Source organism: Perognathus longimembris, chromosome 9 (assembly GCF_023159225.1).
Source record: "Perognathus longimembris pacificus isolate PPM17 chromosome 9, ASM2315922v1, whole genome shotgun sequence".
Lineage (NCBI taxonomy): Eukaryota > Metazoa > Chordata > Mammalia > Rodentia > Heteromyidae > Perognathus > Perognathus longimembris.
In genome coordinates, this window is record NC_063169.1 from 67,855,663 (window position 1) to 67,883,010 (window position 27,348).

The window sequence follows — 27,348 nt, forward strand, 5'->3', positions numbered from 1 at the left end:
AAAGTCCATAAGACTCTTATCTCCAATTGCCCACCAGAAAATAGGAAGGGGCACTGTGGCTCCAAGTGGTAGAGTGCTAGCCTTAGATGAAAATAGCTCAGGGACAGCGCCCAGGGCCTGAGTTCAAGTCCCACAACTGACAAAGAAGAAAAAAAGAGACAGTGAAGCTGGAGAGAAGGCATGCGACGTAAGGTCAACTTCTTCCGAGAAGGCACAGGAAGAAAAAAAGTTTCAAAAGATGAGGGGCTAGAGTGAGCGAGGCTGGACGATAGTGCAGGCTTTTACCGCCACCATCCTCAGCTTCCCAAGGACAGATTGCTCCCCAGATCTGCTTCTCCCTGGAGGGCAGGCCAGGACACAGCGGGTGGCTTCTCCTACTCCCATCTCCTCAAAATCCTTGTGACAGTGGCTGCCCATGTTGTGACATGGGTGTGTTTCGAGAGCATTGCCTATTCCTGTGTTACCTGACTGCACATGTGCCTCTTGCTGAGGAAGCATTTTCCCACTGGCCCACCCCAGAGCCCGGCAGCCCAGCCTGGCAGCCAGTAGGAGAGAGAAGAAGTCAGTCAGTCTAGGTAGCGTAGAAGCCAGTGCATAAGGATGGGCTTTGGTGGTTTATGATTGCATCTTGTTTTTGACTTGAACTAGATCTGCTTTATTCACTCAGCTCAGCCCGATGGGTCTTTGGGGGCTGCGTGCGCTAAGTCCATGCTTCTAGTACAGGATTTCTTGCCTCTGAGACTATTCAACAGCTTACATGAGAAGGCGGGCCGTGCACTGGACTTGTGGCTTGCATGAGACAGACTTTATTCTCAGTACGAAAAGTGTTATTTTAGGTGATGGTAAAAATTTAAGAACTCCATTTTCTTTTTTTATTTTTTATTAATTGGACATAAATTTTTTTACAAGGTGTTGTGCAAAGAGGGTGCAGTTACATAGTAGGGCAGTGTGTACATTTCTTGTGATATCTTACGACCTGTTTTTCTATCCCTTGTCTAGGTCAGGTTGACATATATGCAATATACAATGTATCAAGAACGTATACAGTATTCACAGACTTGGTCTCTACTGTCTCTCCGTCTCCCTTTGTTAACAGTCATATATCAGGGAGATCATGCCCCTTTGTTTTCTGTGTTCTAGGCTTGTCTCGCTCAACATTATTTGTTCAAGTTCTGACCATTTCCCTGCGAATAACAGTATTTCACCATTCCTAATCGCTATGTAGTATTCCATTATGTATAAGTACCATATTTTTTGGATCCATTAGTCTGTGGAGGGGCATCTGGGTTGTTTCCATATTTTGGCTATTGTGAATTGTGCCGCGATAAACATGGAAGTACAAATGCCTTTTTGATATCTTGGGGTTTGCTGTTTAGGATAGATGCCTAGGAGTGGTATGGCTGGGTCATAGGGTAGGTCTATATTGAGCTTTTTGAGAAACCTCCATACTGTTCTCCAAAGTGGTTGTACTAATTTGCACTCCCACCAACAATGGAGAAGGGTTCCTCTTTCCCCACAGCCCCTTCAGCATTTGTTGTTTCCTGAGTTCAGAGTATAGGCCATTCTAACTGGGGTGAGGTGGTATCTCAGGGTTGTTTTTATTTGCATTTCCTTTACTAGCAGGGATGTTGAGCATTTCCTCATATGTTTCTTTGCCATTTTTATTTCTTCTCTTGTGAAGTCTCTCTTTAGCTCTTTTGCCCATTTCCTAATAGGTTTATTGGGCTTGGAGGGGCTTAGTTTTTTTGAGTTCTCTGTAGATGACCGATATCAGGCCTTTGTCTGTTGCTGTGCTGGTAAATATCCTTTCCCATATCATTGGCTGTCTTTCTATTTTGGTGGCTATGTCCTTAGCTGTGCAGAAACTTTTTAATTTGTAGTAGTCCCATTTGTCGAGTCTTTCCCCTATTTGTTGTGCCCCTGGGACTCTATTCAGGAAGTTCCTTCCTGTGCCTATAAGTTCTAGTGTCTTTCCTACTCTGTCCTTCAGTAGTTTCAAGGATTCAGGTCTGATGTTGAGGTCCTTGATCCATTTTGAGTTGATCTTGGTGCATGGTGATAGGCTTGGGTCTACTTTGAGTTTTCTGCATATGGCTGCCCAGTTCTCCCAGCACCAGTAGTTGAAGAGGCTATGTTTATTCCATTGTATGTCTTTAGCTCCTTTGTCGAATATCAGTTGGCTGTAAGAGTGCGGTTTTATTTCTGGGTCTTCAGTTCTAATCCATTGGTCTTCCGATCTGTTTTTATACCAATACCATGCTGTTTTTGTTATGATGGCCTTGTAGTAGAGCTTGAAGTCTGGTATTGTGATACCTCCTGCACTGCTTTTTTTTGCCTAGAATTGCTTTGGCTATTCTAGGTTTTTTGCTGTAAGAACGCCATTTTCACTGTTTTGTGTTGCTCTCCTGTCCACTCGGCATACTTACATTGACTTCGGCATGGTAGATGCGGTTCTCATGGACAGGAGTCTGAGGACTGGGCGTGGGTGGGCTCTCTGAAGAGCTGGTATCTTGTGTCCACAGGGCAAACTCTTGGGTGTCAGTGACAAAAGAAATCCATCCCCAAGGCCCCTCAGCCTGTCCCAAAGTAACCCAGGAGGGCTTCTGTGGATCTGGGACGAAGGATTAAAACAGGTCTCGCAAGGGCTTAAGGAGCTAACTAGTCAGCAGAAACGCCTCCATGGAGCTTCTGAATATTAGGATTCAGTTTCCCTTTCTTTAATGAAAAAAAAAAGTGGCTTTAAATTTTGACCAGGGTTGTTGACATGTGCCAAGCACAATGCTTGAACTTTTGGGTTGAATCACCTCACAACCCGATTAAGTTATAATAACTGCCGGGCACCAGTGGCTCACACTTAAAATCCTAGCTACTCGGGAGGCTGAGATCTGAGGATTGCAGTTCAAAGGCGCCTCCCCAGGCAGGAAAGTCTGTTAGACTTTCAGGAACACAAGCTGGAAGTGGAGATGTGACTCAAGGGGTAGGAGCGCCAGCCTTGAGCAAAAATGCCAAGGGACAAATGACCCCGCCCTGAGTTCAAGCGCCAGGGCAAGCACACACACAACAAAATGAGTAATTAGGAAGCACACATTGTTAAGGTTTGGATACACAGATGTTCTTAATTGTGGGTATCTATTAGAAAGATTTGAAATTTAAAAACGAACACTCATAAACAAGACAGGAATGACTTTATGAAGAGTAACTTTACCAAATGCATTTTCTTTGCCAATTAATCAAAGTCCCGGGAAAATATCTGCTCTCTGCGAGGCCAGGGGTGACCCTGGAGATCTCCTGACTCCACGGTGTCCCGGTTCTGGGCCCAGAAAGTCAGAACAACCTTCCCCCCGCCCCCCGTTTTCATTAATGCATGTAACTGGGTGCCTGACTTCACCAGATAAAGAGCCTTGGGATGTGGAAGCATGACGCTCTTCCTCACAAAGCCAGAGGAAAAGCCTCTGCAGTATGGAGAGCCACCATGCACAGGGATTTTTATCTCTTCTTTGCTTACAAAAGGGCGTCCTAGGAGAGGCATGACATCTAGAATCCAGGGGTGACGAAATCACAGTGCGTTAAAGCTCACTGCCGGGTCCCTGTACTTCCCTGACCAGCACTGCACAGCCACTTTGAGACCCCATCTCCCTCCAGAGGAGCTAGCTCATTCAGACAGTGTGCTGCCCAGAGCATCCTCTGCTCCAAAATGGCTTCTCCCAGCAAAGTCTGTCTGTCTGTCTGTCTCTCTCTCCCTCTCTTTCTCTCTCTCTCAAGCACTCTTCCATTACTCCCTTTCATCCCTTGAGGAGCAGAAGCTCAAACCCCAGTGACTTGAAGGGCATCCATTCTAGGCTCCAGAGTAAAAGCACAGCACTTCTCAAGGAAGCTCAAGACATCCTTGTCTTATCAGTCCCAGTGAAGATGCCAACGTTGGGCTAGGTCCACCCTCTGCCTACCACGCGTGAATTCTACCATTGTAGGAGCCAACATTCTGCTTTTCTGCATGGACTCCACTGATGTGAGGATTAGGTTACAATTTAAATTCGACTCCATATTGTATTGATCTATCTTCTCTCTGCCGGGCTGTAGAGCTCAGGGGACCTGAGTCTTAAGCTGGAGCAAGAGCAGGTGTCATCAGAAGTCAGCAGAGGGGAGACACCCAGACAGATCAGGGGCCAACCTGATGACCAGCCTGTTTGTCTCGTGTTCCCATTCTGCTGCCATTCCCATGTATCTGTGCTGTATACGAGGCAAGCACTCTTGCCACTAGGCCATATCCCCAGCCCCGCATCTGTGCTGTAACTGTATCAGCTCAAGAAGTTATTAAAGATGAGGAAGCGCAGAAAGAATGCAAAGATCACTAGCAATTAAAATGAATTAGGGTCTAAGCACACCACAGAGTTTAAGTGGTCAGTAGCTTGAGGGCTGCCCCATACATACAATCAAATACATTTCTTTTTCAAAAGGTGTTTTCTTCCAATTTCAGATATTACTTTAAAGTTCAAGCCAAAAATCCTCATGGCTATGGACCAGTCAGTCCTTCGGTCTCATTCGTTACTGAATCAGGTATGAGTGATTTCTTCTTCGTTTAACTTCTCTGAAGAATAAGATCAGGAATCCAAAATAGTCATCACAGCGGAGAGGAAACTCAGTGAATTCTTTTCTTCTCCATGTGAGGAGTTTGTTTTATCAAGGCTTCTCTTCATGAGGCAAACATTCTTTTCTTTCTAGTTAAAGTTTGTTGTGACTGTTGTCACGTGTGCCAGGGTACACAGGAACAAGGAGGGGTGGTGAGTCCAACTGGCACATGGTAGGTGACACAGCAAAAAGACCTGAGCCTCGCTGCCGTATCCCCAGTCCAGGTGAAATGGCTGCTCCAGAAAGGAGCCTCGTGGTCCCTTAGCTCGCGTTCATGTTCCCGGGAGCTCTGACGAATCCCGTCTCTATGCTGGGAACTGCCCTGCAGACAGCGTCCTGGGCACACAGTGAGACATCCACAGCGGGTGGAGGCCCTCGGCCTGGCAGCCCGCGGGGGACAGAATGCTGCCGATGGCGGGAGCGCGGGAGCTGAGCCTTCTCCAGCCCAGCCTTACACGAGAACCTAGCTTTGACCCAGGGCTTGATTATAGCCCAGCGAGGGACCTATGTCACTCCTGGACTCCTGGGGTGAGAAACCGTAACAGTCACTTCAGCCAGTTCCTCCAGTGCTGAGGTAGATGTCCCAGCGCTCTGGAGTGGTCGAGGGTGGCCCCAGAACCTGGATTCTAGACCCTCTGGGCATCACTTGGATGTGGCTCGCTCGTTGACTGCCCAGCTCACGGATCGACTTTCTTCTGGAGCAGCATTCGCCCCATGACTGGATTTCCAAATCCTCTTGAGGTCAGCAGCCACAGTGTGCTGTGGTACGATTCCACTGAAACGTGTAAAGAAGACGAATCTCCATGGCCTCACCCTCCCTTTACTCCGGGAGACATTTGCTGTGCATGGCCTATGTGTGCTGTTGCAGCATGGCCCGCGTTCCTGGAGAAGAGCCCTGGACCTGTGATATCCCCGCACCCTCCAGTCTCAGAGCAACTGGAAGAGCAGGTGACGCCATGACAAACCCCAGTGGCTTCTTGAGCAGAATGCGAGCATCAGCAAATCTGGCCAGATCAACACAGTTAATTCCACACGGAGTGAAGACCTGAGGACACGGGGTGTGGACGAATAGCTGTGTGTTTCTTGATGCCGTTCCTGAAGGACATTTGGAAGACTGGTGGAAACTCTGGTGACCACGGTTGTGTGATGAGTGTTTATAAAACGATACCTATCCAAGCAAGGTGCTAGTGGCTCACACCTGTAATCTAGCTACCCAGGAGGATTACAGTTCAAAGCCAGCCTATGCAGGAAAGTCCCGGAGACTCTTATCTGCGATTAATCATCAAAGAGGCCAGAAGTGGGGTTCTGGCTCAAGTGGTAGAATGATAGCTTTCAGCAGAAAAGCTTAGGGACAGTGCCTTGGCTCTGAGTTCAAGCTCAGTGACTGGCCAAAAAAAAAAAAAAATAGTTGTCATCCAAGAGCTCTCAAGAAACTCATATTTGAGTAATGACGTAGCCAAACGGCAAAGCACTCACCACACATGTGCAGAGCTCTGGGTTTGATCCCTAACACCACAAGACTGAAGAGTGATCAAAGTGAATCCAGATATGCTAGCTCAACACCTGCAAGCCCAACCATGTGAGAGACACGAGGAGGATTGCAAGGCCAGTCCAAGCCTGGCAGCGGCAGCCATTTCTCTGTTCTGTCACTGGAGAGTAGTTCTTACCTTCTAGAATATCACCTGTCATCTGCACGCACCCCACTGACTGGCTTCCTAGAGCAGAACCATTTAGAGATTTGTCTGTATCGTCCTGTGTATCAATAGTTCATTCTCTTTTATTATTACCACCTGTCAGGATGATTGCTGCCATTTCTACTTTATGACTCTTACAAAGTTAGTAATCATTTCTAAGATAAAGATACTATCATTTCTACATGATAGTGGATGATCTGCACTCTTTTACGAAGATAGCAAACTGCTCTTAAAACATAGAGTTTATGAACAAGGAAAGAGTATCAAACTCTTTTGTAGCATCCACTATCACAACTTTATGGTTTTCAGAATCCCATAGCTTTTATGTCAATAAGGCAGCTAGCTAGAAAGACGTATTCCTCAAAGAAATGTTTAAACTAAGGAAAATCTTTGGCATCTAAGAAATAGGCCTCACTTTTATTCTTTCTTCCATGTGTGCATAATTCTTTATTCTTTTCATTTCACAGACAATCCTCTGCTTGTGGTGAGGCCTCCAGGTGAGTGAATCTCCCTGGGGATTTGGGCATCCTGGTTTATCAGCTTGAATGTGGGAGGTGACGTTGCTGTGATTACTCACAAGCAGAAATTCTGGGCCATTTAAAAAAATTTTTTTCATAATTTGATAATTTCTCCACATTCTCCATCTCCCCTCCATCTTGATCTATGGAACAAAAATGACTTGGAAATGTAATAGGACTATAGTGGATAATATTAGTGAAAACCCATAATGGGGGTAGTCAACATGCATAAAATAGACATTTATGTGCCTTGAGAATAGTCTAAATTGGTGGAACAATGGCAAGATGAATCAAGTGTCCAAGATAAGCTTCGAGAGGCTCCGTAACCTAGAGCTGTATTTTTTCTTGTCAAGGCGGCGAACCCATCTGGATTCCATTTGCTTTCAAACACGACCCCAGCTACACAGACTGCCATGGTCGGCAATACGTGAAACGGACATGGTATAAAAAGTTTGTGGGAGTCGTTCTTTGCAATTCACTGAGATATAAGATCTACCTCAGTGACAACCTGAAAGGTAGGTGCGTGACGATGGTGGCCACAGTGGTATGGAAAAGTCTGCTTTTATCAGGCACAAGCTTGCAGAAAAGGTATATCTGTATTTATCTGAAGCCTGGACCTGTGTCATAACTCAAACACTAACCAGTTTCACAAGCTCTGCTGTAAGGTTGCTGCTTCTAACCTTGGTACATTCTCTCTCTCTCTCCCCTCTCTCTCTTCTACATACACACACACACACACACACACACACACACACACACACACACACATACATATTTAAATCCACTTATTTTAGGTGGGAAGCCTAAACTGTTAGAAACTGAAAGGACTATTTTATTTGTTATCTATTCAGTAAAAAGACATGAGTTTCCACTAGAAGAACAGAGGAAACTTTCCCCCTCCATCACCACCACCATCACCACTTAACAAAGAAAAAATGCAGATGGTGAACGAATGTCATCAATGCTGCTTGCTCTATCAGAATTAAAATCACTTTTTTTTTCCAGCATCGTTGAGGATTCAAAGAAAGAAAGAAAAAAGAACCTTGGACTGCTAACACTTCAAAATTCATTTTCTACCCAACTGGCTTTAACTCATCTCTTTCAATTTGTTTTTGGTTGGTTAGTTTGGGGCTCGTACTGGGGATTGGACTTAGGGTCTTCATCTCGAATTCACTTGGCTCTTTTTACTCATGGTTGGTGCACTACCATTTGAGCTACTACTCCAGTTCTGACTTTTATAGGCTCACTGGAGGTAAGAATTTCAAGGGCTTATTTGCCTAGACTGGCTTTAAATCATGATTCTCAGGTGTCAGCCTCCTGAGTAGCTAAGATTACAGGAGCGAGCCACTGAAGTCCAGCTCCATCTTGTTTCATATTTCAAAATTTAAAACAACTTTTCATTTTTTAGTATATAATCTTTTATATTTTCTTTCTCTCCTAAAACTCATTTTAGTAGGGACCCTAATAAGGGTCATTTAGAAACAAGGTCAAAATACTGTCTCCCCTCCCCTTTCTTGCTCTAGCAATTTCTACGAATCTGCCTTTTCTCCAAACTTCTGGACTTTTCTCTCTGCTGTTCCATCTTCCACCATGTCCTTCTGCTTCAGCGTCACAAAGTGGGGTCACCCATCCGCTCTGGTGGCCAAGGTGGGAGACATCATTGTGCCTTCCTGCGCTATGGTGGTTCAGGACCTCGGACAGCACCCTCTGCTGCAGATTTATACCCTCCTATGTATAAAATATACATCTGTGGATTTATTACAACGAAACTCCCTCGTAGTATAAATGTATGCTGATTCAAAACTTAAATTGAAAATGAACATAATACAATCACCCACTTCAAAAAAAAGGGTATTCCTTTTCTATTTGTATAGACCTATCAATTTGCTTCTCACAATTATTTCATAATATATATTCTTCTCCCAGTTTTCTCCATTCCTTTTGCAAAACTAAGGAACAAGTCCTTCACCTATAGAACTGCCAACGTATCATTCATGGTTTCTCCCTTCTGACCTTTGATTAAATCTTAGTGTACACCACCTTGCTGAATCCTTACAATGCTTAATGATGTTGTACCATTTTACCATTTTTTTTTTACTGTGTGAAACATGCTACTTAAATAATGTGCCTGATTCTAATAGTCCTCAAAGCTCATTCCAGCTTCTAAGCCAGTTGCGAGCGACGTCGTCAACTAGTCATTTGCTGTCATCTTCCTTTTCGTAGACACATTCTACAGCATTGGTGACCGCTGGGGCAGGGGGGAGGACCACTGCCAATTTGTGGATTCACACCTTGATGGAAGAACAGGGCCTCAGTCCTATATAGAAGCACTCCCCAATATCCAAGGTAATGCGGACACCTGCGGGCTCTGTTATGCAGAGTATAGACGAGGAGGAATAACAGAAGGGCAGGATGCATTGTAGCATCTCTTTGTTTTGTCATTTGAAGATGGACACTGGCAATGCTTTAGATCCTTAAAAAATAAAAAAAATCAGAAAAAAAAATCAGAAAAATCAGAAAAAAAATCAGAATAATATTGAATCAGATATCTAACCTAGCCCACTTGGCCATCACAGCAAATATCCAGCTCTTACAGGCACCTTGGGCTACCGGTACATGCCTGAATTATCTGTACCCCGCTGTGGTTCTGTGCTGTGATCATGGCCTTGGTCGTAGAAGCTGCTTACTCAGTAGACTTACTGGTAATGTAGCAGGGAGCCATCTATTTGGCAAGACTAAATAGGGCCAAGCCTGAGAGCAGTTGCTGAGTCTCCCAACACATTTTGGGTAGGTTGGAGCATCATGTCTATTTCAGCAGTGAAGTGGTATTAATGGCACAGGATTATTGCCTGTGAGAAATTTCCTTGAACCATCTAAAAGTCCAACCCAGGTCCTTATAACCAAAGCACAGGGTTTTGAGGTTCTGGTAAGTTGGAGGCCTTAAGCTCAGCGAGGAGCAAGTGCGAATCCTGCTCAGTTTTATTTACAGAGCTCAGTGTGCACTGGTGATTGGCTTAGGCTAGCTGGTTTTGTGAGGGGAGAGACACAGAACCATTGGATCACCCCTGGCAGATGTGGCCTGAGATAAACCTCAGCCTTTGGTGAGCCCCGACCACACAGGGGCTCAGTTTATTCAGAAGTAAGAACAATTTGCCTGAGGGCTTTGGTCTGAAGGGAGATTGTGAGGATGAGACTCTTTGTCCTGTAGATTTGGTTGACTTGGATGCATCTCCTTCCCTTCTCGTTCCCATTACCTTCCAGGATACTATCGCCAGTATCGCCAGGAGCCTGTCAGCTTTGGCCACATTGGTTTTGGAACCCCCTACTACTATGTGGGCTGGTACGAGTGTGGGGTCTCCATCCCAGGAAAGTGGTGATCACTGGACTGTCCCACTGCGAGTTGGCCCACACAGCCATGTGGACTCTTTTGCACTTGGGGCCCTAAGCAGGAGAAAGACAGTGTCCCCAGCCCTGCTGGTCCCCATCTCAGGAGCCCACCCCGCAGATGCTCGCTGGACATCCCGTCATCTTCTGTCTGGAACTCAGTCCCACTTCATGGTCTGAACTGCAAACAAGATTCGGTGTTGCTGAAATGTTGCTTTTCCACAGTTTTTCTTTCCCTACAGTTGTTTGTCTGCAATAGCATAATACAGAATCATCAGACACCCGCTGCTGATCGGTCCTGTGTGAAGACCAGACTCCAGACCCGGAACTCCGGCATGCGAGCATCTTCAAGGAGCAGGATGAGCGTGCTGGGCTTGCTTCATTGAGCACTACCTATGTTTCTCATTTCCAAATCCTCCAAAATCAGCTGAATTTGAGCTTCAAACTCAATCTCTATATGCAGTCGAATTAAATTACTGAAAATATCATCAAAGACGCTACATAATATCAACATTCTATGAACTTTCTCACTGTCAGACTAAATGCATCAGGTTTGATTTGTAAATTCTCAACTTTGATATATATATATATGTATGTATATATGCATATACATATCCACACTTCTCTGCAAGAATACTGATTAAAAGTGCTGAATTTTTACTTGTCCACTTGATGAAAGTATGTCCAGCTTTTTGGACAAAGGTAGTTTTTAATGTTTTTTGGAATTGTGCAGGTGTTAGACACTCCGTATTACGTAGCATCAGAACAAGGGTTCACACTCTCCCCGTGGAGCTGTTGGACTCTGACAATGATGGAGAAACTTGAGATATGGCTGGTGAGCTAGCCTCCCACTCAAGTATTTCCTCCTTAGAGAGATAGTCTTTCCTTATCTCATGAGGAAAATAACTTTCTGGCCTCTTCTGAGGCATATCTAGTATGTTTCCAGATGTATTAGATCTTAGATCCCCAGTGACTTAAAATCCTGTTTATAAAAATTCCTGTTCCCTTCTTCCCTATCCCCATTTCCATTACCGGAAATATAGACGTCTTGTCTTCCTGGGCTGCAGCCTGAGAGGATTGCTTGAGATGTGCTTTTCAAACCATGCTGTCTCCCATGGGTTAGGCCTGCCATGTTCCTCAGAGAGCCTTGTGGAGGCTGGCAGGCCTTGAACCTGAGAAGTGGAATGGTGGAAATGAGCTGGACAAAAGCACTCTGCTGGGCCATGGGCCACACCCAGTGTGGAGGTGTACTTCACACCCATGGGAGGTGTACTTCAGCGATCTGGGGCTGGTTAGTTTCCATACCATTACTGGGTAAAGGTGGAGCATCATGTTCCTGCTCATCTGGAAGGAAAAATTTACAAGAAAACAGTGAACTTTGCAGGGTCTTTGTGATGGAGCTGAGATAGCTGAGATTTTATTCAAATTCTACCATCTCCTTTCTACAGTAAGCAACAGCAAAGAGCATACAAGTGTTCTGACAGCTCAGGAAAATATTAGAACTCCTTGGAGAGATAGATTGTCTGTTTACTCCCATTTTTAGTTTGCAGAACAAGTAGGAATCCTTAAACGACTGGAGGCTTTTGTACACAAAAGGGAAACTAAGAAGGAGATGCTGTATTTTCCACACCCATCAACCACCTCAACATTCAAATGTGCTTCACATGATGACAAGCCAAAGAGAAAATCTACAAGTAGAATTGGATTTTCCTAATACGCATATGGCTGACTTACTTTCTTTACTCCCCTCTCCCCTTAACATCTCTCTGGTAGCCTTCTGTTGAGGGCAGAGAAAGGGGCCAGAGTATTGCCTGATGAACAGAGAACACTGTGACTTCCTGAAAATGTTTTGGGTAGAAATAAATTAAGTGCTCAAGAGGTGAGCTTTGATAGATCCTTGGGGGTATTAGGAGATATAAACTGCTCTTCCATGCCATTCACAGGCAAAGGACCTAGATTTTGTACTCAAAGTACGTACAGTCATTCCATAGACAGATGAAATGTTTAAACTGGCCTTTATTGAAGCAATGTTTCTGGGCACTAACTGAAAAATCTTTAGGTTAAATTCAATTACAGAAATCTGTACTTCTGGTTAAACTACTCACAGTTTTAGATGAAAATTACCATAATCCTCAGATGACAGAGCTGCTAAGAGAAAAACACATAGAATATACAAAGAGCTCAAATAACAAACATCAAAAGCATAAATAATCCAGTTTGTAAATCAGTAAGTGAATTGAACAGTTCTCAGAAGAAAAAGTACAAATGTCTAATACGTATCTGAGGAAATCCTCAACATCCTAAGCCATAAAGGAAATAAATACACATCAAAACACCATAGGGTTCCATTTCACTTCAGTCAGAAAGGCAGTCATTAAGGAAACAAGCCACAAGAAATGTGGGAACCTGTAAATGCTGAGCCATGAGGTCTGCCAAAGAGAGAATTGGAATGCCATTCTCTCACTCTCAGAAAGCTGGGAGTGACTCAAGAAAGATCAATTGCTCCTAGCATTACCCCTGATTCTACCCTAAATATGAGTTAATCGGCATCCAAACTTTCCTAGACCTTGGAGTCAGGTAAAGGCCTATACAAATTGTGGTTGTTTGCTGCTCATCTGTACCTTCTAAAATGAGAAAGTCACTAATCCTAGGATTGTTCCCCCCATTCTGGTGTCCATAACTTCTAAGAGATTGCTACCTTGCCTTCTGCATATATTACCCTGTTGGATGATCAATAAAACCCTGTTAAAACAGAGGCCTTGGCTGTCGCTGGTGAGAGGCACAGGCCCCCTGGTACCCTGAAACCAGTTTCATGGTCGTTTCCAACATTGCCTTGCTCCTGGATGAGGCAGCAGGATAAGGTGTTTGCAACAAAGAAATGCTTGTGAACAGGCAGGGGAAAAGGAACCCTCCTACACTTGGTGAGAGTAGAAGTTAGCTCAACCACTATGGAAGTCAGTGTGGAGATTCTTCAAAAAGCAAACCTACCTGTATCCATTGGCACTCTTGGGCAAATATCTGAAAGAAGATAAATCAGCATGCAAGAAATACCCACACATCCATGTTTATCACAGTATTGTTCACAGTAACCACACTGTGGAAACTGCCCAGGTACCCAAAAACTAATGAATGAATTCTTAAAATGTGGCATAGAAACAACATGGAGTCGTATTCAGCTATAAAGAAGAATGAAATTAATATCCTTTGCAAGAATGGATGGAACTTATTTCATCATGAACAAGATAAACCAAACTCAAAAAGCCAAGTATCTCATGTTTACATTCATATGTGGAATCTAGATCTAAAATGATGATAAAAAGCTGATAATGATGGTAATGATGATGATAATGATAGTAATAAAAGATGAGTGTAAATGAGGGACTTCCTGGGTGGGGGATCAACAGGACCGGGGGAGAGGGAGCAAGTAATAGGCAGGAATGAGGAGTATTGAGGTATAGTATATGTATATATGTATTTATACACACATATATGGAGATATATATATATAATATACATACATAATCATGATGTATATCCTTATATAACATATATGTGAAGCTAGGATTAATTAAGTCAGCCAAACACTGGAAATAAAAGCACAAGAAGAGTGTGAGGAATTCAGGGAATATAGTAGAGGGGGTGAACTTGTTCAAAGTCATTCTATGATGCATCTATGAGATTATCACAACGAAACACCCTCACACTATGAGTGCATATTGATAAAAAGTAATAAAAACAAAAGTAACAACTAAACATTTTTTTGTTTGGATGGTGAATTAAGGCTCTGAGGGAATACTTAACCAATATGATAGATAGATAGATGGATAATGAATAGGAAAAGATCATTAGAATCGATGGTCAACATTAAGGAAGCTGAATTATGTCCCATCATAGAATGTCTGGAAACTGGAGATACTGGGATGCTGGCAGTACAGCTAGGTTCAAATCCGAAGGCTTTAGGATTGTGGCACCTGGGATACTACTGGTTTAAGTCCTACGGTCCAAATGCCAGAGATCCTGGGGTTCTGATACATCCCGGCTTCAGGAGAAGGAAGATTTTTCTTTCATCTAGTTGGGTTCTAGCTGGAGTCTAGCTGATTAAAATGGCCTCGGCCCACCAGCTGCTACCCCCTTCCTCTGAGAACCCTTGCTACAGACATGTCTGTATAATCACTGCCTATTTTCCAGGTAACCCTTACTCCACTCAAGTTTACAACGGAAATTAAGGCAGCATTCTGTTCAAATGTATCTCGTGTTCCAGTCAAATTTTCAGAACTGCTAAATTCTGGCAGGTGTGCTTTATGTAGGCCATTAGCAGCAAAGTGAGATTGGATGTAAAGGGTGTGAAAACAATTTCATGCTAGGTTTGAATGACTTTGATGAGAAGGTTTTGCGAAAGATGAGATACTTTACCTCTCACAAAGCTGAGCAGGACAGAACTTTCCACCCTACGGAAGTCAGAAGCAGATCTACCTAGGATTACAGGAGTAATTCTGAGTGACAAAGAACCATCAAAATGAGCTCCATTGGGAAATGGCGAGGTGTCCATCCCTGAGAAATTGTAAATATATCAGGGAATGCCTAGGCCACACAGCTCAAGGTTCTACCTCTTTACTCTATGAGACCAGAATGGTTTCTACACCAAGTGCTGCGAACAATGCAAACTAGGCATATTAAGAAAATAGCATGGGGGCTGGGGATATAGCCTAGTGGCAAGAGTGCCTGCCTCGGATACACGAGGCCCTAGGTTCGATTCCCCAGCACCACATATACAGAAAACGGCCAGAAGTGGCGCTGTGGCTCAAGTGGCGGAGTGCTAGCCTTGAGCGGGAAGAAGCCAGGGACAGTGCTCAGGCCCGGAGTCCAAGCCCCAGGACTGGCCAAAAAAAAAAAGAAAATAGCATGGAATAGAGGCCATAGGTGGTTCACGAAGCCCAAAATATTTACAATCTCTTCCTTTAAGAAAATGTTTACACCGTTAATCTTTCTTGAGATTTAAAGAAGGCTTAAATTAACCTCTAATTTTCAAACAAGTACATGTTGCTCAATAGTTGTTTCCTCTCTTCTGTCTTACTCGAATTATTTGTATTTTTGGCCATTGCTTCCTTGCGCCTCAAGCCTGAACTCTGCACTTCGTGGTTAGGTCCTCCATGCCTGAGCTCCTGGCTTTGCAGGCCCTGTGCTTGTGTTGTCGGGCAGTTCATGTATATTTAATATTTATGTAACCATTTGGCTAAAAATAATTTTCAGGATTTGCTACATGAGCTTCTGGCTTAGTTTTCTCCTTTGGCCTGCTGAAACCACCTATGTAAGCCACTTCCAGTGGACGGGGAACTTGAGGGTATGAGGAGAAATGACATCAGATGGGCTGGGGAAAAAAAAATCGTAGTCATTATGCATAATTTCACAGATGTTCCACGCACCGTCAGCTCAGGTTTCTGGAATTTCATTGGTGTGTTGATACTTGAACATTGTCTCCAGAAGCTGCAGTTGTTTTGCAGTCCACCTACATCTGCCCTCCCTCCTCCCTCACTGGGCACCAGCCAATCACGGAGCAGGCCCTCGAAAAATATTTATCAAATGGGTACATGTAGGACCAAGACCGAAAGTGGCTTAAAGACCAAGAGTTTCCACCTAAAAGGTCAGTGAAGCAGGGTATGCGTCTCCAGCTCCCAGTTCCTCGCAGGTCTTCAAATATCCCCGCTGTCCTCAAACTCTACACACTGCCCCCCTCACTACTGCCCTCGAGGCCAAGAAGCCTGAAGGAGGACCAAGGTTAAAGGCTTCCAGGTGAGATTTCAGGCTTGGCTTTGGAAAGTGTGAATTAAACAATGCTTATCTCCTGCCCTGGATCTCAGTGGAACTAGTCTTCAAGTCTCGGGAAGTTTGAGTCCCTTGAAGGAGTCTGGGTGATGTTCCACTCAAGGAGTGACCCCAACCCACATTTTACCATCCAGCTAGCATCTCCTTCAAGCTCCAGGCAGCAACGGGAAAAGGGAGAAACAAAACACTACCGTCATGCACAAGGCTTGGCCTATAGTGAGAAACTTGAATAAAAGAGGGAAACAATTCAGTCCACTAGACTCTCTGTGAGGTGAATGAAATAGATAATGAGAAGGAAAAATTCTGCCATCCATCCATCCATCTATACTCCCATCAGCCCGTCCACCTGCCTCTCCACCAGCTCACCTTCCCACCCACCTATTTACCCTCCCCTCCATCCATCCATCCATCCATGCATCCATCCATCCATCATCAAGAAACACCCACTAGAACATTCACAGTTATTTTGAGGGAGCAAGAGAGAGCAGTGAGGCCCCAGCTGAGCTGTGAGTAGACATCTTTTTCCTTTGGTCCTGGGATGTTTAGCCTTATATAGAAAACTCAGTTACTATTCAAAATTCTTTCCAACCCTTGTTTCCCATAACGTTTCCTCAGACTTCTGCAAAGATGATAGCTCTATCTAAACACATGTAGACCTTGTACATCCTTCATTAATTAAGCAAACCCTCCTTATTTCTTAACTTTTCAAAAGGTATGGTGAAGGTTGCTCCATAGCCCAATAGTAAGCAGCCATCACATTCAAAGTAAGATGACTCAAGGAGATTTAATAAAGGGACCATGTATGTGGATGGGGGAAGCACTACATCAGTGAACTGTTGCTACTGGAGATTAAAAAAGAAAAAAGCACCACAAATGGTGGGCAGAATCTAGAAGGAGGGGTCTTGGAGAAAAGTCCAGTTTCAGATCAATGATGGTGTCACTCAAGGACAATGCCAGCTGGAGGCAGGCGGTAGGGAGGGAAACCTGGGGTTCCTCTTCCCCGCCCCCCCTCCCCACCCTCCTACTTCCTGCCAGAGCTCCCCATTGCCAAGCCCATCTGGAGGCCAGGAACTTGTCCATGAGGTTGACACAGCTCAGCCTCGCAGCACCGGGAAGAGAGCAGAGCTGCAGGGACAAACTGAATGCGCATTTTCCACACTCACGGATTACTTTTTGCCACATCATATCAAAAGCATACGTGAGTTCAGGACCCCTTTTTTTTTTTTTTTTTTTTTTTTAGATAACACATCTAAAAGAAAAGACCTCCAAACTCCCTTTTCAATCTGGAGATTGGTAGAAACAACGCACAATCCATTGAGTAATCGTGCATGTATTTAACAAAGCTGAGCTCAGAGAACGAAATAACCTGGCAAGGTCACTGGCTGGTTATTGGCCTGGGAGGAGACCTTCAGAACCTAGCTCTTTCTACCATCCCAGGGCTGGCTGCCACACCCCTTGACCCCTAGCACATGTCTCATCGCGCTGGGCGTTTTCTCCCATGGGACCTGTATTTGGTGACAGCCTGGCCATCACCTGACTGTGAGGTTCTTTCAGGGCAGTAGCACCAGAGGTCAAGTTCAAGTCCATTTGCCATCTCTACAGGCGGTTGCCTTTTCTATCACCTCAATCAATGCAAATGGGTCTCTGTTTTGTTTTGTTTTGTTTTGCCAGTCCTGGGGACTGAACTCTGGGCCTGAGCACTGTCCCTGGCTTCTTTTTGCTCAAGGCTAGCAACTCTACCACTTGAGCCACAGCGCCATTTCCGGCTTTTTCCATGTATGTGGTGCTGAGAATCGAACCCAGGCTTCATGTATACAAGGCAAGCACTCTACCACTAGGCCATACTCCCAGCCCCTGGATCTCTGTTTTGATGTCTAATAAAAATGACGCTTCTACCCTCAGGAAGGATCTAGCGCAGGGAGGATAAGTTAAGTTTGTATTTTGCCCCCAACGGATTCCCAACTTTAGTTTACAACGTCCAATTCTGACTTCCTTCAGCATTCGGTACTCAGTGTCATCTATCAAGTAGTTGTATATGTACTGTATATGCAGCGTGGTCTAGCTGTACTCTGGGTGATCAAAAACAGTTTAATCAGACTTAGGGGACAAAACCATCTGTGCCAATGGACCTGGGTAAAGAGCTTATCTAGCCTATTTACAGTTGGTTCCACAGAGAAATGGCACACCTCTGCAATTTTTGTGTTACAAAAAAAAAAAAAAATTCTGTCCTTCTGTAAGAGAGAAAAGAGCTCATTTTAAACTCGGCGGCGTCGTTCTTTCCCCATCTCGCTGACCAGGCTTTCCCTTGCTCTCCGCCTCTGCAGTCCTTTCCTTGAGTCTGGAGGACGCCATGCTTCCTTCTCCCTCTCCCCCTCCCTCCATGCGACACCCAAGTCCATTTTCCCCACTGCCACCTATTCGTCCTGGACGAGGACTACAACTGAATTTCTTCCCTCCTGCTGTGGCTTTCTCAAACCATCGGCCTTCTTCACTGTTCAGCGTTCCCCCCGTTCTCTCTTCAAATCAGGGAGCTCTGAGCACACGGCAGGTAGCAAGGGCCCCATGAGTGAGACACACACACAGCTCGTCCAGCCGTCGCAGAGCCTGCTATGTGACACACTAAAATAAAACAGCCAGAAAGGGGGACTTACTAGCTTTTGTATAAACGTGGGGAAATCCTATGTACGTGATGGCTGTTCTTGGATTCTTCTTCTTTGTGTTGCTGTCCTCAGTTTCTCTCTCTCCACAGGAGGTGTAGCTGCTGTGAGGCTCTCTACTTTAATGTGTGTGTTTTTTTTAAACAATGTTTTTGGGTTGTCTTGTTATGTAGGAAATATTTATTTGGTGACCACAGCTTCTTTCTGGTTTTGATGTGGAGTTGGAAAATGCCGTTTATCCACTGGGAATGCTTCAGTTGATGAGAAACAAATGTGGTCTGAGAGGTACAAAACTTGTTGGCCAGTCCAGGAGATTTTCTGGGGTTTCATCTGAACTCAGGATATTAACTCTTAGTTAAATTGTAATTACTGGGTTGAAAATGCTTTTTAAAGCAGTACCTACTCAGTACCAGAGAGCCTTCTCAGTACAGACTTACTCATTGTTTGCTTTTACCTAGTTTTTGAAAAAAAAATATGCACAGTAAAATTCATTCTTTTTTAATATACAGATTTCCAAATGCATGCAGTCATAGGACTATCTCTAAAATTAAAATAGAGAACATTCCAGATAGCCCCTCTGCCCTGGCCCCTGGCCCTTCTGCCAGCCTTGATGCTCATTTCCAACTCTAGCTTGGAATCCACCACCTTGTTGGGTCCGAGGGAAGAGCAAGGCGGGAAAAACACGTCAACAGGCAGGGCACCTCTCATTTCACAGCTCCCCAATTCTTGGAAACTTTAAACTTTGCAAGTAGACATCTAAGTTAACGCCTCCGGAAGTAGGCATCTAAGTTAACGCCTCCGGAAGTAGGCATCTAAGTTAACGCCTCCGGAAGTAGGCATCTAAGTTAACGCCTCCGGAAGTAGGCATCTAAGTTAACGCCTCCGGAAGTAGGCATCTAAGTTAACGCCTCCGGAAGTAGGCATCTAAGTTAATGCCTCCGGTGGGCCCCTGCACAAAGCTTCTTACGGCACTCATGTTCAGATCCTGCCTTTTCATCTTGCTAAGTTTATCTCTTCCAGGATGGAGGCCCCCAGGATTCCGAGGGCAGCCTTTGGGATTCCCATGAAATTTCCTTGGCCATGCAGGGTGTGACCCTCTGGAGGCCTCGGGATGGTCCACCAGGATCCCAGGCGCAGTTGTAGGGAAGACAGTGCCTGGTGTCCTTTACCAGCATGGAAGTAGTCAACACCCCAAAAGATTCTGGGGTCCTTATCCCAAACCAATGAATGCTTTCCCACAATGCTTATCTCTGTAGAGTTTCTCTCCAGAGTCAGTCCTTTTGTGCATTCGAAGTGCAGTGGAAAATGTGAAGGCTTTCCCACACTGCTAACATCTATGGAATTTCTCTCCAGGGTGAATACATTTGTGTTTGAGAAGTGCACTGGAACAAGTGAAAGCTTTCCCACATTGTTTGCATGCATAGAATTTCCAGTGTGAGTTCGCTCGTGCAATCAGAGGTTATCAGAACAAGGGAATGCTTTATTACATTGCTTATATCCCAAACGCTTCTCTCCCATGTGAGTTCTTTAATGTCTTTACATGACTTGGAGTTAGAGAAGGCTGTCCCTACATTGCTTACATCCAGAGACCTTCTCTCCAGTATGCCATCTCCAAGCCTTTGAGAGGCACTGGAGAAGGGAATGTTTTTAGGTATTCATTATATTCATAGACTTTCTCTCTAGTGTGAGTTCTTACATGTCTTCAGAGGCCACTGGAACAAATTAACGCTTTCCTGTAAAGCTTACATCCATAGGGTTTCTCTCCAGTGTGAGTTGTTGCATGTATTTGAAGGTCGCCAGAACGAAAGAGTGCTTTTCCACATTGCTTACCTCCATAAGGTCTCTCACCCGGGTAAATTCTTTTATGTCTTCCAAGGGTAGTGGAAGAAGCAAATGCTTTGCAAGGTTGTTTACATCCATGGTATTTCTCTCCAGCATGAATTCTCTCATGCTTTTGAAGATGACTGGAAAAAGTAAAGACCTTCCCACATTGCTTACATCCATCAGAACACCAGTGTGAGTCCTTCCATGTCTTCAAAGTCTACTAGAATAAACGAATGACTCTCATATTGTTTCCACGGATAGAATTTCTTTCCAGTGTGAGTTCTTTCATATATTCAAAGTGTATTGGGAAAAAGTGAATGTTTTCCCATATTGTTTACATCAGTAAAGTTTCTCTCCAAGAGAAAATGTATTTGTCTCTGGGACAAATAAAGGTGAAAGTGGCTAGCAAATGCTTTCCTACATTGCATACATACATTGGTGTTTTTCTCCAGTGTGAGATACCCCTTGCTTTCGAAGGACAGTGGAGCATGTGAAGGCTTTGAAAACCATGGGGTTTCTCTACTATGAGTTCTTCCATGTGTTTGAAGGTCACTGAAACAAGCGAAGCAATTCTCACATTGTGCAACCATACAGTCCTTGCTCGCTGGGAGTCCTTTCATGACTTGGAAAGGCTCTGGAAAGAGTGAAGGCTTTCCCCCAGTGCTTGAAATTTTTGAATTCTGGGAAATAAAATGGGATGTCTGAAGCCTTCTCCCCATTTTGTACATGTAAATAGTTTTTCTCCAATGTGAATTCTCTTATATATTTCAGTTTCACTGTAGCTCCTGAACCCTTTCAACACTGATTACATGTATGATGTTTAAATTCAGTGTTCTCATGATCTTGGTGAGAAATGATAAACTCTGGGTGCCACATCTCAATATATGATCGCATGGCTGGATGAGCCTCTTCAGGTTCTCTCTCTTAGGAAGAAGTGAAGACTTGCTCACTTTCTTAGAATTTTAAGGCCTCTTTACATATTCCTCATACTCACAGATTTTGTGTCTAAAATGAACTTTGAGTGGCATATTTATAGGGAAATGACTTGTGATTTCTCCACATGCACATTTTTCACATGATATTACTCTGGGAAGAAATTCCCTGTTCACAGTATGGTATGATGGTCTATCCAAAGAATACCTTCTTCTCTTCACATGTCAGCACACATTCTCTCTACCATGGCAGTTCTAGAGGGGCCCTGGTCCTGAATGTTTCCAAAGTCACACCTTGTAGAGTTTCTTTGGGAAGAATTAAACAAATCCCATTCTTCCAGGGTGAAGTTTATGGCCATATCCTCAAAGGCCCTCTGACAATTCTCCTGTATATCACAAAGCCATCACCCAAGAAATCTTATCAGCAAGCTCTTGGCTGATATGACTTTTTTTTTTTCAAATAAGGTCTTGTGGTTTTGCCTGGCCAGTTAGACCATGATCATCTTATTTTCCGTTCTACTGTAGCTGTGCTAACAACTGCATACCATCATGCTCAGCTTTATTGGTTAAGAGACGGTATCCTTCACTCTTTGCTTGGATTGGTCTTGAACCATGATCCTTCCTCTCTCTGCTTCTCCAGTGCCTAGGATTACAGGTAGGCGTCACCATGTCTAGCCATACTTACCCATCTTTTAGAGTCTGACTAAAGGAGTTCTGTAAAAAGAGGTGGAACTGAGGAGGAGTGCTGAATGACTTGGGGAGCAGATAGGGGAAGAGGCAGTGGTCAGTAGGTTGGGGAAGCGAGTTGGGGCGTGGGAGCTGAGGGTAGGGAGTGGGGATGGGGGATGGGTAGAGGGCTTAGCCAGTGATTCTAGAGTCTGAGCCCATGTGTTTGGATCTTCTCTTCTGACTTAAAGAGGAGTCAGACAATGAAGGAAGCCCTTCTAGTCACATTGAGCACTTCAGTTGGGTTCCTTGGGTGTGATAGTGCTCTATTTCTAAGCCACACAACTTTCTAGGCTTGTACATTGTTGGTCTATTTGTTTTTGTTTGTTTGTTTTTTTTGTTTTTTTGGCCAGTCCTGGGCCTTGGACTCAGGGCCTGATCACTGTCTCTGGCTTCTTCCCGCTCAAGGCTAGCACTCTGCCACTTGAGCCACAGCGCCGCTTCTGGCCGTTTTCTGTATATGTGGTGCTGGGGAATCGAACCTAGGGCCTCGTGTATCCGAGGCAGGCACTCTTGCCACTAGGCTATATCCCCAGCCCTGTTGGTCTATTTGAAAAGCTCAGTTTTTACTGACTGCTTAAAGTGAAACTCTTTTTTTTTTTTTCTTCTCAATTGTAATTCATCCATTTATAACTTTTCTTTTGTCTCAAGAAGTCTTCAAAGCTGTCTACTTACTTAGTTTTGTCCAGTATTAAGATTATGAGAAAAATATTAAAGTATTAGGAAATAATACATAGAAAATTTATAAAATAGCTAACTTTTGAGTGTAATTTCATTTTTAAATAAAGTAAACAAAAGGACTCTATGTGATTCAGAAACTCTTTCCAGAAAGCATGAAAATTGTACTTCATAATGAAGTCAGGGATGAACAAAGGTCCTTTGTGTTTGTTACCTTGACTGATTTGGATTTATTTTCTGAAGGCAAAATTTTGCATAGCTTTACAGCTAAATGATGATTTACTCAGGCACTAATTACCCCAGAGACTTAGAGCTGACAGGGCCAGAGAGCAGGCTACCCATGATTTAAGTGAACGCCAATCCAACTAATGTAAATGTTACTTGAGATGAAGAAAAAACAAGAAATATGTGTGCCCAAAGGCACAGAGGCAGAAAAGACAGTTAAAAGTTTATGGTCAGTTTTCTTGGTGAGACTCTTTACAAACGAAAGAGTCAAAAGAAAGAGGTGAAGACAAAAATATGAAGTTCTTTTTCCAGACCTGGGTGCATCTCTGTAGAAGAGAAGACCAGGTAGGAACAGACACTGGTTTAGAGAACCATGAGTGGACCATGTCAGCAGGCAGTGGTCAGGGGATCTCCACCTTGAGAGACCCAAGCAGCAGCGGATGCTTCACGCGTGACTGAAATGATTGAGAAGAGATCTCAGGAGGAATTCTAGGGGGAAAGTGCTCATGAGAAACCCATTTTCTCATCCAGGACATGTAAGTGCAACCTAAGTACAGACTCGGGGGTTTCTGGTAAGGGGACTGAGAAGAACTGCTGATGAGGTGCATTGGTGGGGAGAGGATGAGAGGGTGCTGAGCTGCAGAATCTCTTCATGGGTTTGTAGGGCTCACAACTCCCTACAAAGAGCCTGCTGTCCAAACGTGGGACCCTCGGCTGGGAAACAGCAGAAGCAACTATGAAATCACGGAAGTTGGGAGCTGGGAAGGGACCTCGGCACCCCTGTCATCTTCTGGTACTTGTAAATCACGCTCAGTACATTTTCCAGTTGGGTATCTGTTCATGGCTGATGTCCTCACTACGCTGTGAGTCCGGATCCTCTTTCCTTAGAGCCTGGAGCTCTAAGTAGTTAAACGTTATTTGTTGGACTGTGACAATAGAACCCTCTCTCTGGTCCTATTATTTCCAGAATCTCTAGTGGGGAGGGGACAGAGTTCAATACATTTTAAAACAAACAACTAATGGAACAAAATAATTTGTGGCAGAAAGTTGACCAGAGTGCAGCCCACGCTCTTCTTTCTCCTGCCCTGGGTGGAATGGCTAGTCACCCTCCATCTTGGAAAACGGCCATATCTGATGTGCACTGGAAAAATCTCTGAGGATCTCCGTGTGACCCTGAGAAGGGAACAGTAAGTGTACATACAATCTTATCAAGTTTCCTAAGTTCTAGGAGCAGAGTCGTTCTGGGTCCCCAACATATAAAGTATCTAGGCCCAGGAACTTGAATGGATTGCTATCCACAGACATACACTAGGGAAATATCCCCTGCATTCCTCCCGCATGCACAGTAGCTTGTGATGGAAGATGTCTCACAGAGCTTGGCCACAGCCCCAGAAAACAGAGATGAAGAAGCTAATGCAATGAAGTTCCCTTTTGCCACCACTGCAGTGGTAACGTGACTTCACAGGGCGGACTGAAATTCGCATTCACTGTGTGCAAATATTTCTTGAGAACTTCTGTACTAGAAACCTGTCCTAGAGAAGAGTTAAGCAAATGCAATGCGCCTGCAATCCAACACGCCAACAAGTTTTGGCCTCACACGGATGTGCGTAAGATGGCCCAGGAAGGAATGCCAGGCCTACAGCTTGGCCCCATCAGGAGGAGGAGAGGGATATACATGGCTTCTTATACCCGTGTGACATCACACCTCCATCTCCTGCCTCAGTGGGGTCTCCTCACCTCCATCGTTCCAGAGAGGCAAGAAAGGAATCTCTCTCAGCAATCCACCAGGTCCTGCTTTCTTCTTACACAATAGCAAAATACATTTAATTTTGTTCTAAGACCCTGTTTTGGAAATCATATGCTAAAACTTGTTTTGGAAATCATGCTAATTTCAATTACAGTGTTGGGAAAGTCTCCAATGAATCTGGAATATATATTTTTTTAATTTTAAAATATTTCTGAAGCTGTGGCTATAGCTCAGTGCTATGCTTTGTTCAACATGTTGTCCAAGGCCCTGCACTTTGTTTCCCCAGCCTCTCAAGGAAATAGAAAGTATGCAAAGTTAAAAATTTAAAGTATCGCTAAAAAATAGTTTTGTTCTCTGGGCAGGTGTAAATTCTTGGCCAAGTATTTGTTTTGCTGCTCCTCTAGAGATAAACCATTTAATTCTGCTTGATTCTATTTGATTCCGTTTGACTTAGCTCAATTCCACTATCATCATTCATAGTTATTAGCACTGACGTTGATATATAACAATTTGCTGTGCATTTTAGTCATGGTCCCTAACCTTGGAAGCTAGTAGTCTAATCAGGACAATGGAACAAGTCCAAGGTCATTTGTGAGCCAAACTGTAGAGCTTAGGAGAGGCCAAGGCTGGCAACAATGGGGTAAATACACCATTCCCACCCCTGTACACACGTTCTTAACAAACATGACTAATCATTGCTGCACAATCTGTGGCCAGGCATGGTCTGAAGATCTCCCTCATCAGTTACTACCCCTTGACCAATGTTGGCATGCTAACTAAGCCTCTTATCTATCTGTGGAATAAATTGTGCAATCACTCAGAGGAGTCCAAATTGGAGAGTTTTGTTTGAATTTGTGCCTGTAATTACGCTTTGTGCTTAAGAAAATAAAGTGGCTTGGTAGTGACAAGGATCTGTTGGTTAAAAATGAATTCAAGCAACCTGAATCTTCCATTTTAGACTCACAGTCTAAATTCATATACTAGTGTGAAGAACCATTGGAGAGCCAGGCACTGGTGGCTCACGCCTGTAATCCCAGCTACTCAGAAGACTGAGACCTGAGGATTGCAGTTTGAAGCCAACTTGGGCAGAAAAGTCCCTATGAGAGTCTTATCTCCAATTAACGACTCAAAAACCAGAAGTGGTGCTGTAGTTCAAGTAACAGAGCACTAGCCTGTCAGGGAGGCTCAGGAATAGTGCCCAGGCCCCGAGTTCAAAACCCACAACTGACTAAAAAAAAAAATCACTGGAGATTAATTAGAGAGTTTCAAAATCTGAATCTGAGATAAATCTGCAAACATGCTTGAGACCAGAAAAACAAAGACTCCACAGTATTTTGCCACTAACTAATCATGTGATCTTGGCAATTCTCAACCATCCTGTACATTTGAACTTCATCATAGTGGTAAAGAGGGCCGGTAACATCTTTCAAAGTATTTTTTCCCCCAGAAAGATCCAGATTCAGAAAGCAAATACCAAAAGAAAACAAAAAAAATTTAAAAATAACCTGGCTCTGCATAGCATTGCCCTTATTAACCCTTTCTCAGTCTTATGGAAGTCTCTGGAACGTCTACAAGAAGTATCAGCCAATCGAGAACCACATTTAGAAAATCTCTAGATGCGAGATTCTTTGGGTGCTCTTCTCCTAGTGGACATAAGTCAGGGAGACTAGATTTGCTCAGCTACATTCGCACAAGGCATGTGTACAGACACATGTACACACGCATACTCACACGCACACACACAACATACATACGGGCATGCATCCAGTAAGAAACAACTAAAGATAATAAAGCAGTAGGAACAAGCACGGGAATTCCTGCGATGGGGAGAAGGCGGGATCCACCGCCCTCTTAGGGCTCCTCACTCCTGCGCTTGCTCACGAGGTCCTGCTTTGGGAATGGATGTGAAATCGACTTGGATTTCCTTCTTGTGAAATCCACTTTCCAATGACTTCTCTCTCACGGCCTTGTGTCAACGTGAGATGGCTCTGTGTGCATAAAATGAGAGGAATGAATAAACTTCGAAGGGCTTCAGAGGCCAGGTTTGCAACTTCGTCTGCTTCTGGCATTTTGGCATTTTCTTCTTGACACCAGTTCAACAACACATTAGAAGCCTTTCAAGCTTGAGTTTATTATGCTACCATCAAATAGACTTAGGAAACTGTGTGTTCCAGTGAGCCATGGAGCTCAGAGTTAGAGCTTCTAGAACTGTCTCCCGGCATTTATTTCAATGTGGTTCATGGAAGGCACAATGGTTTTTAATCAAAGAGAAGCTGAGGCGTACTCCAACGATAGCAGGGCTGGTGTCTAGGGACCGGGCACTGGCGTCTGGCCTCTGGAGGGGGATGGGCCTTGCTGACAGACTGGGGGTCCTGGAGACCTCACAGGTTACTCCCCCAGACCATCCTCAGATCCAGTCCTGTTGGAGTCATGTACCCCAAAAGAGCAAAGCAACTGGGCAGTGACTCATGCCTGCAATTCTAACTACTCAGGAGGCCGAGACCTAAAGGATTG

At 44.2% G+C, this 27,348-nt stretch overlaps 1 protein-coding gene across 1 annotated transcript in view; it reads left to right on the plus strand.

Annotated features, from left to right (window-relative positions):
* Nucleotides 1-10,882, plus strand: part of Fndc1 (fibronectin type III domain containing 1) — a 64,755-nt gene extending 53,873 nt beyond the window's left edge. Inside the window, 5 exon segments of the mRNA XM_048354558.1 lie at nt 4,475-4,554; nt 6,788-6,817; nt 7,192-7,353; nt 9,062-9,184; nt 10,100-10,882. Of these exon segments, the coding sequence (XP_048210515.1) occupies nt 4,475-4,554; nt 6,788-6,817; nt 7,192-7,353; nt 9,062-9,184; nt 10,100-10,215 (511 nt within the window). The 3' untranslated portion in view covers nt 10,216-10,882.
* Nucleotides 10,883-27,348: the final 16,466 nt, after the last annotated feature.